Here is a 17,088-nt window from a genome sequence, read left to right as displayed (position 1 = left end):
ACTCGTGTTCACATGGACGAGAGTTGAACTACTTGGGGAAACTAAAACGAAAGCTGCATGTTATTGATTACACAAGAGTGTAATGCATCAACAACTGATGTAATTTGTGATGGAAAATGACTACTCTTGTTGGTTCAAGAAGTACACGATGTTGATCTGGACATGAAGGCTGGAGCATTTCTTGAAAAGGTGTGCCATACGCCTAGATGTGGCAATTTGAGCCCATATTTAGAAAATTAGCCTATTTACCCATATGTTAGTGAGTTGGGTCACTCATATTTCAGGTGGATAAATATGAGCTTCAACTCTCTCTTGAACCAATAAAAATAGGAAAATTTACGTATTAACATAGCCTATAAAAGCGCTTTATTTATGAATAATAACTATCTTATTTTTTATTTAATTTTTGTAGCTTTATTTTTTCAAAGTTACATTTCATAACCCATTCAAAACTTTTGAAATACATGTACCTCTCTATTCTCCCTCACCACACATTTAAAATTTATCATCTTTCCAAACCCTAAAAAAAATTCTCTCTCCTCTCTCTCCCTTCCCTCACCGCCGCCTCTCTCCCTCCCTTTCTATATCTCCGACCTCTCTTCTCCTTCCCCTCACGTACCCCTCCCTCCCTTCTCTATCTACACCACCCATGCCGCCGTCAACACCACCACCACTATTACTACCATCTCCATCTCCAAACTCGAAAAAAACCTTAAAGTTCTAGTTCTTCCATCCGAACTCCATATGCTTCATGTATTAATGTTTTTTGGAGTGAAAGGAGGACGATGTGGATCGAAGAAAGGCGGCGGAGGAAGGAGGGAGGTTTTTTTCCAGTTTATTGTGGTGGCTCGGTAGGATTTTGGGTGGGGTGGATGGTGGATCGGAAGAAAGGCGGCGGAGGAAGGAGGAGGGTTTTTCCAGTTGTTGTGGTGGTTCGGTAGAGTTTGTGGTTGTATTTTTTTTTATTCGCTTTGTATTTCGAAGGAGGAAATGTATATTCGTCATTTTTTTAGTGTATTTCAATGTCATGTTTCGGATATTTACGTATATTTCGATTAATGCTTGTTTCGGTATTTATTATATTTCAATGTATTTCTAATTTACGAAACAGTTTCTGATACATTTCATTGTATTCCATTGTATATACGCATACTACAATTTTATATTTCTTAAACAATCAACCATATTTCATTGTATTCCAGTGTATATTTTTTTGTATTTGGAAGTATTTCTAAAAGTTTGGAATGGAGTAATTTGGAGAGAGAAACGGGTTGTTATGGAACTTCAACTTATGCGTGATACATTTTGATTTAATTTGACTTACCATTTAAAATGAAAGAAGAATATGTTCCATAAATACAAGCTCTGCCAAATTTGTATTTTCGTGTATTTCAAAAACGCGAAATACAACCGAATACAACAAAAATCGGAAAAAAACTTTTGAATGGAGTGATTTTGATAGAGAGACGTTATTTGTAATGGAACCTCATGATTTGCGTGAATCATAGAACCATTAATACAAATTACCGTATAATTTGAAAAGATTTTTTTTATTGCCATAAATATAGCCTTTTTTTTTTTTACAACTGACCGCCGTATTTCGTTATATTTCAACATTTTTTCAAAAACGCGAGATAGAGCGAAATACGGTTGAATTGTAAATCTTCAACTTGTGAATATAACTTGTTAGTTATTAAAAGGTAGTTATTTGTGTTTTTACATAAAAATATGGGCAAATATGGGTATCCATATAAAACACATTAGTACAATAATAACTCATTTTGAAAATGAAATTTCTTTCTTACCTCCCACCCACCCCGCATGCCTCCCACCCCACACATTTTTTTAATTTCATATACTTCATTTTTCTTTATAAAAAGCTTATAAAAAAGGATTTTTTTTCTTACCTCCCACTCCGATCCCATACCCCCCCCCCCTTAAAATTCAATTTCATATATTTTACCACGATTTCCCCCACCCCAAATTTCAATTTCAAATATTTTACTTTTATAAAAAAATGAAAAAAATTCTTACCCCCGCCCCACCCCCTCTCAACCCCCCCCCCCCCCCTCGTAAAAAAAAATCAATTTCAAATACTTTACTTTTATAAAAAATGGAAAAAAAAATTCTTAACCCCGCCCCACCCCCTCCACGACCCCCCCCCCCCAAATTTCAATTTTCATATATATATATATATATATATATATATATATATATATATAAAATTTATAAATAATGGAAAGAATTTGATCCCCCACCCCAACCCCCAAAAATCAATTTCATATATTTTACTTTTATAAAAAATTAAAAAAAAAAAATTCTTACCCCCACCCCCCCTCCACGACCCCACCCCTCTCTCCCCCGAAATTTATATGAAAAAATTAATTTAACTTGACAAAAGAAAAAAATTATAAACATACACTTGAAATAATATTACACTTGTATAATATGGTAACCCATAACAAACACGGCCATTTATCACCCAACTCGTATTTACCCACATAAAATATAAGCGGTTTGAAACCCAACCCATTTTTCTTCAAACCATTTTCAACCAAACCAAATCCAACCAAACCCACCCATTTGCCACCCCTATACGCCTGGGAGAAGTGTTTTCAGATGGGGAAACGGGTCAAATTTACCCTGTACTTTGAGAAAAGGTTTACATTTATCCCCGGTAAATTATTCTAATAACTTGACCTTGTTAATAAAATATTACTTCTCCGTCCCGAAGAGATTGTCTTTTGACTTGATACAAAGTCCTTAAGAAATAAAGAAAGATTTTTTTGAAATGTGTAGTTGATAAATAGATATTTGTGTGACTTATCCATAAAGTTAAATTGTTTAAATATATAAAAAAGACAATTTTTTTGGAGAAAAAAAGAGAACAATTTTTGGTTATAGAATAACATTTACCCCAGCCTTAACGACTCGCCACTGTGGCATCGCCACGGCATTAAAATTGTCCACCTAAAATCCTAGTTACCATTTTTCATTAATTTATCAATGAATTAAATTGACCCTCCCCAAAATAAAATCTAACCCATTACCCAGCAAATTAAACCCCAAAACCCATCTCTCCAACCTTCATTAAACACTTAAACCTCACATAAACAACACACACACACACACACACAAAAAAAAAAATTAAAAAAAGCTGATCTTCCGATGGCAGTTTCAGGTGAATCGGCTGTTTAATGGTGGTTTTTGGTATTTGTGGGATGGTTTAACGGAGGAAAGCAAAGAGCTCGCAGGGATGCTTCTATTTTATTACAAATCTATGAAAAGCAATAAATTCAACATATCATAGTGGAATTCTTCCCAAAATTAAAAGGCTATTTAAAAACTTTTCAGTATTTTTTCATTTGATTTTTTTTTTTTTTAAAATCAAACCAGCTGATTTTTCAACCAATTGTGTTTAAAATTCAATCATACCTGCACTGACTATAGGATGATTTGGAGCACATTATCAACAATTTCACAAAACCCATTTGTGAATTGTTGAAGCTTTCTCAAACCTATTTTAATGGAGTTTTGATTTCCTTTCAACAATTACTTCCAATCAGTGATAAAACATCAACCTAATTATCAAAATATAAGTGTCGTTCGATTTACACTCTCCTTCCCCGGAAAGAACAAAACTACAATTTATCGGAGTTGTAATGGGTTCAATATGATATGCAACGAGTACAGAACAAAACTTGATTTAGCGTCCTATAAGAAACTCAATGTGAAAGAGAAGGGAACAGAGGTTTACAGTAATGGGGGGGGGGGGGTGTAGTGGTAATGGGGTCTACACTTCACCTGAAAATGATTAAGTTGTTGGGGAGATAGGGTTTTGCGGTTTAATTTGGTGGTTAATGGGTCGGGATTTATTTTGGGGCGAGTCAATTTAATTCATTGATAAATTAATGAAAAATGGTGACTAGGATTGTAGGTGGACAATTTTAATGATGTGGCGATATCGCAGTGGCGAACCGTTAGAGCTGGGGGTAAATGTTAATACTAAGGATACAGGTTATTAGAATAATTTACTAGGGATAAATGTAAATATTTTCTCAAAGTACTGGGTAAATTTTACCGTTTTCATAGGTACATTGTGCTTCCATTGTTGAAACAGAGACACCAGATAGTCCCATCTTTGGTGCTTTATATTAAAAAACATAAGTTCATATCCTTGAACTTGAGAGATAATAAACTTATGAAGATTTAAATAAACAACAGTTTGATCAGCAGAATCTATGTTTTAGGAGGCCTCCAGCCTTCCAGTATGTTGAAAATCCATTTTACGTATAATTCGTTTCAATTTGGGATTTTGATGTAGTAATGTTGTTCCTTTGGGAGCTTGTAATAGAAAAGGCTGAATCTGAAATGTTCAGCAGTTTTTATGTTTAAAAAGAACTTCTTGTGAGACAAATATATAACTCAATAATATTTACAATCAATAAGCAAAACAACTTTTTCAATTTGGGAATGAATAAAACTATGTGTCAACCATTCATGCATGAAATGGAATGCATCCAATATCAATCAGATCAGATGGCTAATTTTCGCCTTTGCTGCTTACTTTTAAGGCACGATGAAAAAGTAAGGATTCATTTAGCCGACCAACTTGTTTGGGACTGAGGCGTTTGTTGTTGTTGTTGCTGTTGCTGCTTACTTTTTAGGCCACACGAAGACTTTCCAAGTAAGGCTAAGAAATGGGAAACGAATTTATAAGAAGAGAGCAAGAAGCATTCAACAGTCCTGATTCTATGCAATAAAGTAGAACAGACAACGTTCATTTCATTTACACCATAGATAGAAAGATGAAGTTCAAAAAACTTCTTGCCCTCTTCTGATATGGAACATCCAAAACTTCGACATGGCCACGACAGCGAAATTCTGCTTGTGTACGAGAAAGACAGCGGAAAAAAAAAAAAAAAAAGCAAGCTCCTCAAAAGATAATCAGCACAAGAGTGTAAAAGCACTAACGAGCTCGCTATATCAAGTCTTCTTAGATTTCACCGATACTCCTTTGTACATCGTTACTTTTTCCTTCAACGCGTCGCGCCTAGGACGAGCTATTTTGTTATTAGGATCAAAAAGAAGGACCTCTTCAAATGCTTTTAGAGCAGATGTTAAGTCTTTGGTTTTCTCATACGCATCACCAAGATTGTTCCATGCCGTAACATAACCTGGTTGAACTTTTACAGCATTTTCAAACTGAGCAATTCCTTTGTCAATTTTCCCATCAAGTACATAACTGACACCAAGGGCATTGTAAACCTGTCAAGATGCATAAAGTATAAGGGAACGGATCAAAATATATAACTCAGATGCCTGAAAAGACTTGGTATGCAACAGCAAAGACAATATAGAGAAGCAATGAATTAGCTAGAATGTTCAAGATCATATAGGAAGCTAGAATTGGAAGTCTATGTGTTACTCCCTCCGTCCAATTTATGTGAAGGTGTTTGATTGAGCACGGAGTTAAGAATAAAAGGAAAACTTTTGAAACTTGCGGTCCAGAATAAGCAATGGATATTTGTTTTTTTGACAAGGTAAAGTTTAAATAAGCCATGGATATTTGTGTGGCTATAAATCATCTCATTAAGGGTATAATGAGAAGTTTAAAATTAATTGCTAGTAATTCTTTTTTTTTACTGAATAAAAAGGAAACAATGTCACATAAATTGGGACGGAGGGAAGTATTTTCTTCCTATATGATCTTGAACAATCTTCACCACATAAACTAGATTTTAAGGTTCATTTTGTTACAAATTTTCTACTGTTTATTGCCCTTTGATTCATGCTTTTATGTGTTGGGTCTTGTCTTTCCATGCTGTTCTATCATGACTTCTTTGCTCTTGCTATTTCTCATTTTTGCATTGCTTTGATTTGCTTGTATCTGACTCTTTTCCCTTGTTTTCTTTTGAATCGAGGGTCTTTCGGAAACAGCCTCCCTACCTTCCAAGGTGGGGGTAAGGTCTGCGTACACCTTCCCCCCCCCCCCCCCCCCCCACACCGACGTTGTTATTGTATTTTGTTACAAATTTTCAAGATTATGATTAAGACATAATTTGTTAGCTGGGAATTTGAGCATTTTTTAGAAGGCTTTTGAACTTATGCCTTTTTTAGCTATAAGTTAAGTGATTCAGGGTAAAAGAGATTCTTCACATGCTCAGCCGGAAAAATATGCATTCAATTGTTTTGGGTTAAACAGAAGCTTATTATAGGTCAATTCACATAATATATTTACAATGTATCAGAAACTTTACATGTGAAATAGCAATTGTTATAGAGAAGGTCCTTTATCATTTATATAATATTAAAAAAGAAAAGAAACTGCTGAAGAGAAGTTCATACTTGGGCAAGATCCTGATCATCTCCATCCCACTTGTCTACTGCCTGACGCAGGTATTTGATAGCAGCTGGGTAGAATTTTCGCCTCAACAGCACAGCTCCTAGTTCAAAAAGCTCTGTTGCACTGGCATCACCGCTTCTAACTTGCTCCTGTGTTGTGTGTCAAATAATACAGTGTGTTCAGAGAGAGAAAAAGAGAGTTTCCTTCTAACATTTATGAATGAACAAGCAAGTTGTTCTTGCAAGTGATATAGATGGGCACACACGTGATACCAAATTGTAGGTTAAAATATTGTCTGTTGAAACAAATAGAATAATTCATAGATGCTATTTGAACCACCCTTTTTCGATCCATATCAGCATTTCATATAGAAGTTAATAAGTCAAGATTGAGGGTGTGTTTGGTATGGAGGAAAATGTTTCCAATTTTCCCATGTTTATTGGTCAAAATGTTTTGGAAAACATTTTCTTTAGGAAAACAAGTTTCTTAAAATGAGGATATGACTTCCATAATGGAAGTAGGGAAAATGAGTCCCATAAGTGTCATTCTGTGTTCATTATCTCCTTCCCGCCCACCCAATTACCCCAACCCCAACCCCTTGACCATCCCACCCACTGCCATCCCCGAACCCCCAGTCTCCACCTCATCCCAGCCTCGAACCCCAAGTCCCCGCCTCATCCCACCCCTATACTATTTTGCTAGATTACATATAAATGCTCGAGATAGTATTTTTTTTTGCTTACTTACCAAACACTAGAAAATAAGAAACCCACTTTTTTTTTCAAGAAAATATTTTCCATCGAAAACATTTTCCTTCATACCAAACACATCCTGAATTACAATCTTCTTTTTTCTATCTCTTTTTAAAGCATTATTCTCCTGCTCTACATTCAAGAGAATACAATGGTGTTCAGACTTTCTAGCTACCGGTTACAGTATATATATATATATATATATATATATATATATATATATATATATCTTCATACGAATTCTGCTTATTTAGATCTAAATCATACAGATGATATAATGTACGCTTCAAATGAATGACATACATTTATAAACAAAGAGAGAAGATATCTAGTCACGTACTTGCAATTCTTTGGCAGAAAGATCAAGCTCTCTGCGGACAAGGACTTGCCGAATCACAAAGAAGCTTCCAACCCCAAGCAATGCTAGTAGTAAAAGAAGGTAAGTAAGTTGGATTCCAAGTTCAAATAACTCTCCGACCTCATAAACCATGTTTACTCTGACAGCTCCACTTGCTGATGCCACTTGTCCAGACGTCAACCAGAAGATAGACCCACATGAGAAAGCAGACAGAGAAAGAATCTGTCCTCTATTAATAGTAAGATCTCCACCATTCAGAAATTTCTGTGACAATTCTGCAACGGGAAGCCAATGAAGGAACCTTTTAGTTCAGGAAAAATCTGTGCAACAAAGCTTATTGTCTCATATTTATGGTACATAGCAAGTAGATTAGGCAATCTTCCTTAGTTTCTGTATATAGGACTTGAAACAAAAAAGGAAATTACTGAAGTTCCGAACTACTGTTGGAATGATTTAATTCATTTGTTCATAGAAGAACAAGCTGATGTCATCTTGGAAATTAATTTCAACAATATACACAGTAGTGAATACATTTATAACTACCAAGTTTGGATTTGTGTAACACGACACAGAAGCTGATTGAAATTTCAGTTTGCTTTCCATCCTGAGGTTGAGGATGTATTTCCAGTGTCCTTCGATCAAGAACAAATAAATTGGTCGAAAAGCATCATTGGAGTTAAACATGTAATCATATATTGTGTATTGTTTCTGGAAAAGGGATCCTCCTTCAAACTATATTATATACTTCCTTCCTGAAGAAATTCATCTTTTAATGCTCATGTGTAAATGGAAATAAGAAAATAGAAGGATGAAGGAAAAGAAAAGAAAAGGAAATGATGATTAGAGGCTATCATATTGTAAACCTCTTTTGAGTGTATATATATATATATATATATATATATATACACACACACAAACAAAGCCAACATATTCCTATATTTTAAAAAAGAAAGATATAAATACTAATGATTCTGTCCTTTCAATAGCTGCTATCTCATCATCTCCTGATAATTCTGCCCATGTGCTTCAAAGCATCAATTAGAGTTATTTTGCACAGTTAATTATCAAAGAACAAAAGGAGCTACCATCGACTTCCTCTGGAACCAAAAGTGAGAATGGTTCTATTTTCCTTGTGACAATCTGCAGCTGTAGACAAGAGACATAAAACTTAGGAATGCTCAAAAGAGGTGAAACAGATAAACAAATGCATCAGTAAAACAATTTACTAATAATAAGCATTTGAAGGAAACTTAATTTTTGAGCCCCTCTTTTTATCAAAAAGAATCCTGCAACAGATTTCTAGTTCAGTCCCGTAAGCTATGCTTCCTCTCGGGAAGGAAAACCTTGAACTACAGACCTCTTGCATTATGGTAGCATACAATGTCCATTAGCATTACATAGTTGAAACCTTAAGTTGTATTCCCTATGTCTTAATATCTTACTTTCTGTTTCATCTTAAAATTATGTCCACGTTTAAAGGGGAATATTTTGTTTGCACTTACCAAAACTTCTTCATTATTCTAGAATCAAACTGTACTATGAGACCCAATTCGATTTTAAATAACATATGAATTTCCGCATATGGGTTTTGGTTTAGTTATAATAAAATTTTAACCCTTCTCTTAATAGTTGTTTTCAAGCCAATACTTGTTTTCAACAAGAAGAATGTCCAATTCAATTTAGAATCTCAATTGAATTTGTACTACTAGAGTTCCCACAAAAAACACAAACAAAGTCTGTGTTTGGTATGGAGGAAAGCATTTTCCGGAAAACGTTTTTTCAATTTGCTCGGTTGGTCAAAAATGTTTTCCAAAACATTTTCTCTAGGAAAACAGGCTCCTCAAAAATGAGGAGAATGACTACCTGATTGAATTAGTGGCATTCCAAGTTCATTATCTCCTCCCACCCTCCAACGCCCCCAACCCCCATCCCTTGACCATAAGTGGCATTCCAAGTTCCATAAGTGGCATTCCAAGTTCATTATCTCCTCCCACCCTCCAACGCCCCCAACCCCCATCCCTTGACCATCCCACCCCCGGACCCTCACTCCCCACCTCATCCCACCACATAGTGTTTTGTTAGATTACATATAAATTCTCTTGGGACAATAATTTTTTGCTTACTTACCAAACACTAGAAAATAAGTAATAAACTCACTTGTTTTCCAAGAAAACATTTCCATCATACCAAACACACCCAAAATGTTTTAAGACTCATGGAAAAATGACTCACAGCATAGCAATTTACAAAACATAACTTTAAAGGGGTTCTCAACTCTATAGTAATAGACAGCAATAAGCACTCTCTTAATTAATTAACAAACAATATAGTAATGGGTGATTAACAACATCAAGAAAAAGTAACACTATATCAAGAAAACACAGTAACTCAACTCCCCAAAAAAATTAGGAGAATTACCTTAATTGAACTTCTCTTGATGGATCTTCTTGGGAAGTGAAAAGAAACTGATTGTGAGCCAAACCCTCCATGTAAAGCAAGATAACAGGCATTTTTACCACTTGCTGCAATTTGAGCTGGAACAAGTACAGCTTTTTGCACAGGTGGTGAAATAGTGGAGTTTATCATTAGCATTTCTTTTATTCTATCTGCTATAAAGGCTCTTTTGTTAATCTATTTTTGTGATTTTGTGGGTGGTACTTGTTGGTACTAGAGAGTGAACTAGGAAGCATCAAGATTGAATTTTTGGGGGCATTTCAAGAATCATTCTTGGTAAAATTTTCCTTGTGTTTATTGTTGCTTGAAGATAATAAAGTTTATCTCAACCAACTCTATCAGAAACTAAACCGGACCGGCCGGTTTTACATTTATTTAAAAAAATCATTTTTTAAACCAATCAAACCCGACTCATAAAATAAATTTATTATGTGGCTTTAGAAAAGTATGACTACTCAAAAAACAAAAAAAAATGAGTAGACTTTTTTTTAAAGTCCAATGGCATTTTTTTAATTAAAAAATAATCTAAATAATTTTTTTTTTAAATTTCAAATGAAAAGGGTATTTTGCTTACTTTTCAGTAACGATATTTACCGTTTATGTAGGGATACATATACACTACTTTTGTAACGAGGGATATATCTGCTCTAAATCCCAAAGTTGAGGGTATATTTGCAGCTTTGCCCTTTTCTTTATAATAAGTTTGATCAGTCTTTTGTGTTTATTTTCTTTTATTTTTTTAATTTTCAATTTTATTTTAATTTTCATTTTATTTTCTTGGTGGGGAATTGTTCCTGGACCATTTGTTGGGTGAGAACCGGGAAAGGGAAAAACTTGGCAAATATGTAGCCACTTTAAAGTAATCAAACAAATATTAATCATCATTTAAAAGTTATTTATATTTAGCCACTCATCTAACACAAAAGTAGTTGGACAAAAATACCCCTAATTAAAATAGGCTTAATTTAAGGAATAATTATGGAAATTTGATCATTTAGTAGTTCAAAACTCCAAAAATTGTTTCTGAAATTTGAAATGTTACGTTCAAACTCTAAGAAAAATTGCCTAAGTTTGAACATTTATATTTGAAATTCGAAATGAACGCATTAAAAACTCCTCAGGAGAGCAAATTGTTAGGAGTTGCCTTGAATTTCCTATCTTGTTTGGATTTTATAATAATTGTGTTTTATTTTGAAAATGTTTTCTTGATGGAAAAGGTCTTCTTGGTAGAAAAGGACTCTACAATATCTATCATTTTCTTGGAAGATAAGTTTTGCACTCTATAAATAGAAGATCTCTCTTCTCAAATAGTAAAACAATAGAATGCACAATGTAGTCGTTAATAGAGTTTTGTTCAGGGAAGTTATTCTCTCTCTATTGTTTTAATGATTTTATATTAGTTTTTCCATGTGTAGGCCAGTTGGTCAAACCATATCAAAATATTATGCTTCTTTTAGTATAGTTTTAGTTATCGTCTGATTTATCGATATTCAAAGTTTGCAAATTATTAGCTTTCGCATGACATCATATTATTTCGATCCCGACACAAGTATGGATGGGACTGGGATTACTAGAGGAAGAGATTCAGTCATTAAGAAGGACAATAGTCAATACGAGCAGACGAACACCAGGTTAATTTATTGGGTAAATTTGAAGAGATGGCATCAACAGTGGTGGATTCAAGATTTTCACTCAAGGGTTTCAAAAAAAAAACAACCAAAGCTAAATATAAAAAATAATGTTGTTGATGGGAATTGAACCCAGGATGCTAGAGGTAATTTTGAACACCGTAGATCACTTAAGCTAACTTTTTGCATATGTTCAAGGTGTTCAAAATCTATCCTATATATACATTATAATTTTTTCGCCGGAACACCCTCACCTCCACTTAAATCCGCCCCTGTGTATCAGCTCATAGCCTCTTACAAGGGACATTGATGAATACTATTTTGTGCACAATGTGATATGTGCTCTTTGTTGGCTCAAAGCATGTTGACGTAGGGGTACATTGCTGACAGAGGTGGATCTATTAATCCAAATATACTAGTGAATTTCGCCGGAGAAAACTGAATAAACAAAATTGTTCAGAAACGTTCTCATAACGATTATATACATATATAATGTCCTATTCTTCACATTATTAACATAGATATTCTTTTGTTGTGGACTCAATGTGTTCCTTTAATTAAATTCTCTGGCTACTAATTAGGTCCTCCTATTTTACGCAATGGTTGCCACTTCAAATAATCTTTCGATGATTTTGTACCTAATAGTATTTACCTCATTAGTTCATGACTATCATTATATTAGCAGCAAATCTATTGTTTCCCTCTTTTAATAGGGTATTAGCATTGTTCGCTCACAAAGTTGGTAATACTCCAATTCTTATTTGTTAAAACTACTAGGAAGTAATCAAGGCCCCAATATTAGGAAAACCGAAATTATTGTTTTTGATCATCAACCTTGTTTTAGTATGAAAGTTGCAGATACTAAAATATGATGCACGTATGCAAGGTATTATCAAATCAGCTAGATAACATGACATGCTAATTACTACTCCTCCCTATTTATGTGACACTTTTCATTTTTAGTCTTTCCAGAAAAAAAATGTCACTTTTCTATAATTAGAATTACTTTACTTTAAATTCCTCTTTTACCGTTAAGGAAATGATTTTGAATCTCACCATTCAAAAGTATTTCTTTTTTAAAAATAAATAAATTGTGTCAAGTTAAATGATGTCATATAATGAGATGGAAGGAGTATTGGATATCGTTTAAATAACACTATAACTACCAACATCAAGACATAATATTCAAATTGCCTTTTATCTACTAATTACTATTGTATGATTATTCTCAAGAGATCTTAATTTTACAAGACTAAATCCTGAAACCCTGATATCAAGCAATTCTACCAATATGCCCGATGCATCTCACTTGGTCTAATTCCTTGAGGGAAATTATTTATACCAAATCCCCATTTTGAATATTGTACACCCATTAAGTTTTGGTAGGTCTCCAACCGTTATTCAAAAAATTAGCATGTTGATCATTCTTTTGGCAGTAGAGCATTTTCTCGAGTCGTGAATCCAGGTTCTGCTTTATTAAGGTACTGTTTCTTCAATATGTAATTATTCCAAAACCTTCCCTACTCTAGCAAGATACCAAAATATTCACTTGATCGGGTGATGAAAGTAGTAAACATTCGAAGGGGTTCAGTAATACCATACAAAATTTCAAGGCACAATGCCGTCTTCAGGATTATAATATTAGTTGACAAAGAGGTAGTACCATTTAGACTTTGTATTATATTCTTCAATCATTCATATCGCGTTTATTGAGGACATCAAATGTTTTTTACAATCTTTAATAGGGGACAAAGATCGAAGCAACACTATTTGATAATCATGTCAAAACGTGGAATAACTTCTTGAAACCAAATAAGAGTTACTATATCGTTAATGACCACTTGCATCGTGTCAACCCCAACTGCTCTTCGGTTCACAAAGAAGTTGAACTGTCTTTTACTGACAACGCCATTGTAAAGGAATCTCACCATGAGATTTCCACTCAAAAATTCTCAAATGATTTTGTATCCTTGGAACATGAAGAAAAGTTAACTGACGGCACTATATAATTTGGTAAATCTTTAAAGGTATTAACGATACATTATAGTGCATAACACTTAATATCTATTACTAATTTAAATGTCATGCTTTTCACTTAGTTTGCATGTTAGTTACAGTGAATCCGCTTATTGAAAAAGGCCAGAGCATGAGAAGAGAGATAATTGTTACAAAGGAACGGCAAGTGAAAATTATGCGAATTTCCATGATAAATTATGGAAATTTGAGAAGAGAGATAATTGTTACAAAGGAAAGGTAAGTGAAAATTAGGCGAATTTCCATGATAAATTATGGAAATTGTTATGAATGTATTTGTCACACCCCAACTTTTGATAGGGCATGATGGGCACTCGACCCTTACTTAGGGCCGAGTGAACCCGCTGGTTCTCGTCATACTCATAATCTTACTGGACTCTTGAATCATGAAATGAGTGCATAATGAAAGCTTTCAAAAAAACATGCTATTCGTCTTTCTCAAATCAAGTAAAATGTAACCGTAATCACATGAAATTTGTTAATGCATAATGATACAAAAAAAAAATATATGTAAAAAACATGAATCAAGATACCATAACATAGATACTCGATTAACACTAATAATAAGTATTTTAACATCTTCTACTAATATCCTCTACTCATCCGTATACACACACGCGGCATGAAATTCCACGGGGACGTCGGCACGAATAGTGTACCGAGTATGTAAGGCATGAATAACAACATAATATAGATATGGAAGGTAACATGGAATAAGAGAGATAACTGTATTTTGCCCCATAAGGCGGATGTCATGCATGCTTAGCCTTTAAAAAAAAACTTTTTCTTACATACATAAATATAATATCATCATCATAACGTACTTTCGGGACTCGGTGTGTAACGTATTAGACTCGGTGTGATAACGTACCCGGCCCTTTCGGGACTCGGTGTGTAACGTACCCGGCCCTACTCGGTGTGTAAATCATTTCGGGACTCGATGTGTAATACCAAGCGGATCGTTGGTTGCACAATAGGTGCGTCCGGCCGACTATACACGGCTCGGTGTGAGAAAATACATACATATATATAAAGCATGCATGAGAGCCCCAAAGCCACAACTATATCGGAGGACGTAAGGTAGCCTCCGATTATATTATGGATTAATCATTATCGTTTATCCCACCTTGAAGGAACAATTATTATAAGGTGAGATCAACAACAATGAATAAAATCGAGACAATCATAAAATAATCTCAATAATCTCATAATAGTATTAACATCATAAGCTTTGGAATTTCTAGAATTAAAATCATCATCATCATAGAAACATTCTCATCTTTAACATCGTCATTCATATTGTAAAAACATGTCCGTTGTTGTTGTCATAAAGCTTATAGAATCATAAATCTTTGACTTGGAAAATAGGAACATTTTGGAAAATATTTATGGATTATCAAGAAAAAAGTCATGCCTTTGAATCATGAACTCTAACTTTTGGAAGTAAGGAGGTTATGAAACAGGTTTAAGGAATTATAACATAGGAGTTTCTAGAAATAGGATCATCGTCATCACAAAACACGTTTATCTTTAGCATCATAAGAACTCCATTAAACATGAATCTCTAGTAAGAATATTCTTGGAAAACATTTATGGATTCACATAGAGGGATCATGGGACATTTGGAAAACACCTATTGGATTCATAAGAAAGGAATCATGCCTTTAGAAGAAAGGGACTAGCCTTAACATACCTTTGGAGCTTACTCTCCGACTTTCCAACTTGCTTCCTGTCGCGCGATTTATTTTGGATTGTTCGTCATCTCATAATCTACATAGGCAACCATTCGTATTATCATTAGGCTCATTGTCACACTCTTATCTTAAGTCTCTAAATAAATTTCTTTTAAGGTTAGTAAATGTAAATCTCCCTATTTATATGTATTCTCAGAACAACAACCAATAACAACAACAACCTCATTACTACCAAAATATTCCATCAAATACTCCACATGATATTTTCTCCAACTCCTCCACAAGCGAATTCGCTACATAATTATTCCATAAATTTATCTCCGTAAATAAGCCTTAAATGATACCACAAAAGAAAGATTCATACCTTACTTCCGCTAATACCGCGATATCTCCAATACTTGCCTTACTCCCAAGCCACAAATTCACCGCAACACAATAGTATAATCGTAGCTATACGCCGGCGGAACCCGAATCCGGAAATTTTTACTTAACTCGCGTTGAAATTTAATGGAGGGAAGGTTGGAGAATTCTCTAGAATTTTTGGGAAATATTTTTGGGCTGATTTCTTGGCTGAAAATGAGGGGTTAAACCCTTTATATAGTTGCTCCAAGTCGCTTATTGAAAACTATTCACCGCCTTACCGTAGCATGAGAAGAGAGACAAATTATTTCGAGGCCTAAAACGTTTATACACCAATCTCTTTATTTGCATACTTGGATATGTCCAAAACTCCATACAGTCTATATAACTTATTCAACATCCCAAACTTAGTAAAACTTATTTTATTTTTTTCCGATTCGTTTAACCTCCAACCTTCGAGACTTATCACTTGTTGGACATAACATCAACACTTATAACTTCAAACATAATCCTGCCCTTTGAGCTTATGTGACTAACCTATGATGCAACTTAACGCACGAAAGTACGGGATGTAAATGTATTTATACTCATTTATCGTGGATATTTTCTAATTTTAACTTACCTTTCATTTGTAACAAATATCTCTCTTCTCCTGCTCTGTCATCTTCCAATAAGTGGATTCACTCTCTAACATGCAAACTATGTCAGAGACAGAAATAAATCATTAATTCCTTTAAGGAGCTACCAAATATAGTGCAGTCAGTTAACTTTTCTAAATGTTCCAAGGATAAAAAATTATTTGAGAATTTTTGGTTGGAACGTCATGGTCGGATTCCTTTATGATGGTGTTGTCCGTAAAAGATAGTTCAACTTCTTTGTGAACCAAAGAGTAGTTGAGGCAGACACGATCTAAGCGGTCATTAACAATATATTACTCTTATTTGGTTTCAAGAGGTACTTCCACGTTTCGACATGCTTATTAAATTGTGTTACTTGGATTTTGGTCCTCTATTAAAGATTCCAAAGATATTTGATGCTATAATATGAATGATTGAAGAATATAATACAAAGTCTTAATGGTATACCTCTTCGTCGACTAATATTATAGTCCAAAAAATGCCTTCGTGCCTTGAATTTTCGTATGGCATTACTAAACCCCTTCGAATAACGAATGCTTCCATTACCCAATCAAGTGAATATTTTGGTATGTTGCTAATACGTTCACACTGTTCTGATAATTCCATTTCTGTCGCCATTTGGGCTGAACTTGGATAACTAGAAGGACAAAGAAAAATAATAGAACAATAATAGGTTTTGTTAAGAAAAATAATAGAACAATAATGGGTTTTGTTCTTCCATGTTTGTAACAATAAGATCAATGTATGGATGATGACTATGTCATCTGTTTTGAAGAGCTTGGGAAGGAGAGGCAAATCTGGTGAATGCCTTGCTCACATATGTT

General features: G+C 34.3%; 1 protein-coding gene across 1 annotated transcript in view; it reads right to left on the bottom strand.

Moving 5' to 3' along the window:
- Positions 1-4,915: 4,915 nt before the first annotated feature.
- Positions 4,916-17,088, bottom strand: part of LOC132034092 (tetratricopeptide repeat domain-containing protein PYG7, chloroplastic) — a 52,955-nt gene continuing 40,782 nt past the window's right edge. The window contains exons 2-6 of the mRNA XM_059424328.1: positions 9,875-10,083; positions 8,542-8,602; positions 7,439-7,731; positions 6,349-6,495; positions 4,916-5,268 (exon numbers count right to left, since the gene is read on the bottom strand). Coding sequence (XP_059280311.1) covers positions 4,987-5,268; positions 6,349-6,495; positions 7,439-7,731; positions 8,542-8,602; positions 9,875-10,048 — 957 coding nt within the window. The 5' untranslated portion in view covers positions 10,049-10,083 and the 3' untranslated portion in view covers positions 4,916-4,986. The remainder of the gene's footprint in view (positions 5,269-6,348; positions 6,496-7,438; positions 7,732-8,541; positions 8,603-9,874; positions 10,084-17,088) is intronic.

This window comes from Lycium ferocissimum, chromosome 10 (assembly GCF_029784015.1).
Source record: "Lycium ferocissimum isolate CSIRO_LF1 chromosome 10, AGI_CSIRO_Lferr_CH_V1, whole genome shotgun sequence".
NCBI classification, from domain to species: Eukaryota; Viridiplantae; Streptophyta; class Magnoliopsida; order Solanales; family Solanaceae; genus Lycium; species Lycium ferocissimum.
This window is presented reverse-complemented; position numbering and strand designations above follow the sequence as displayed.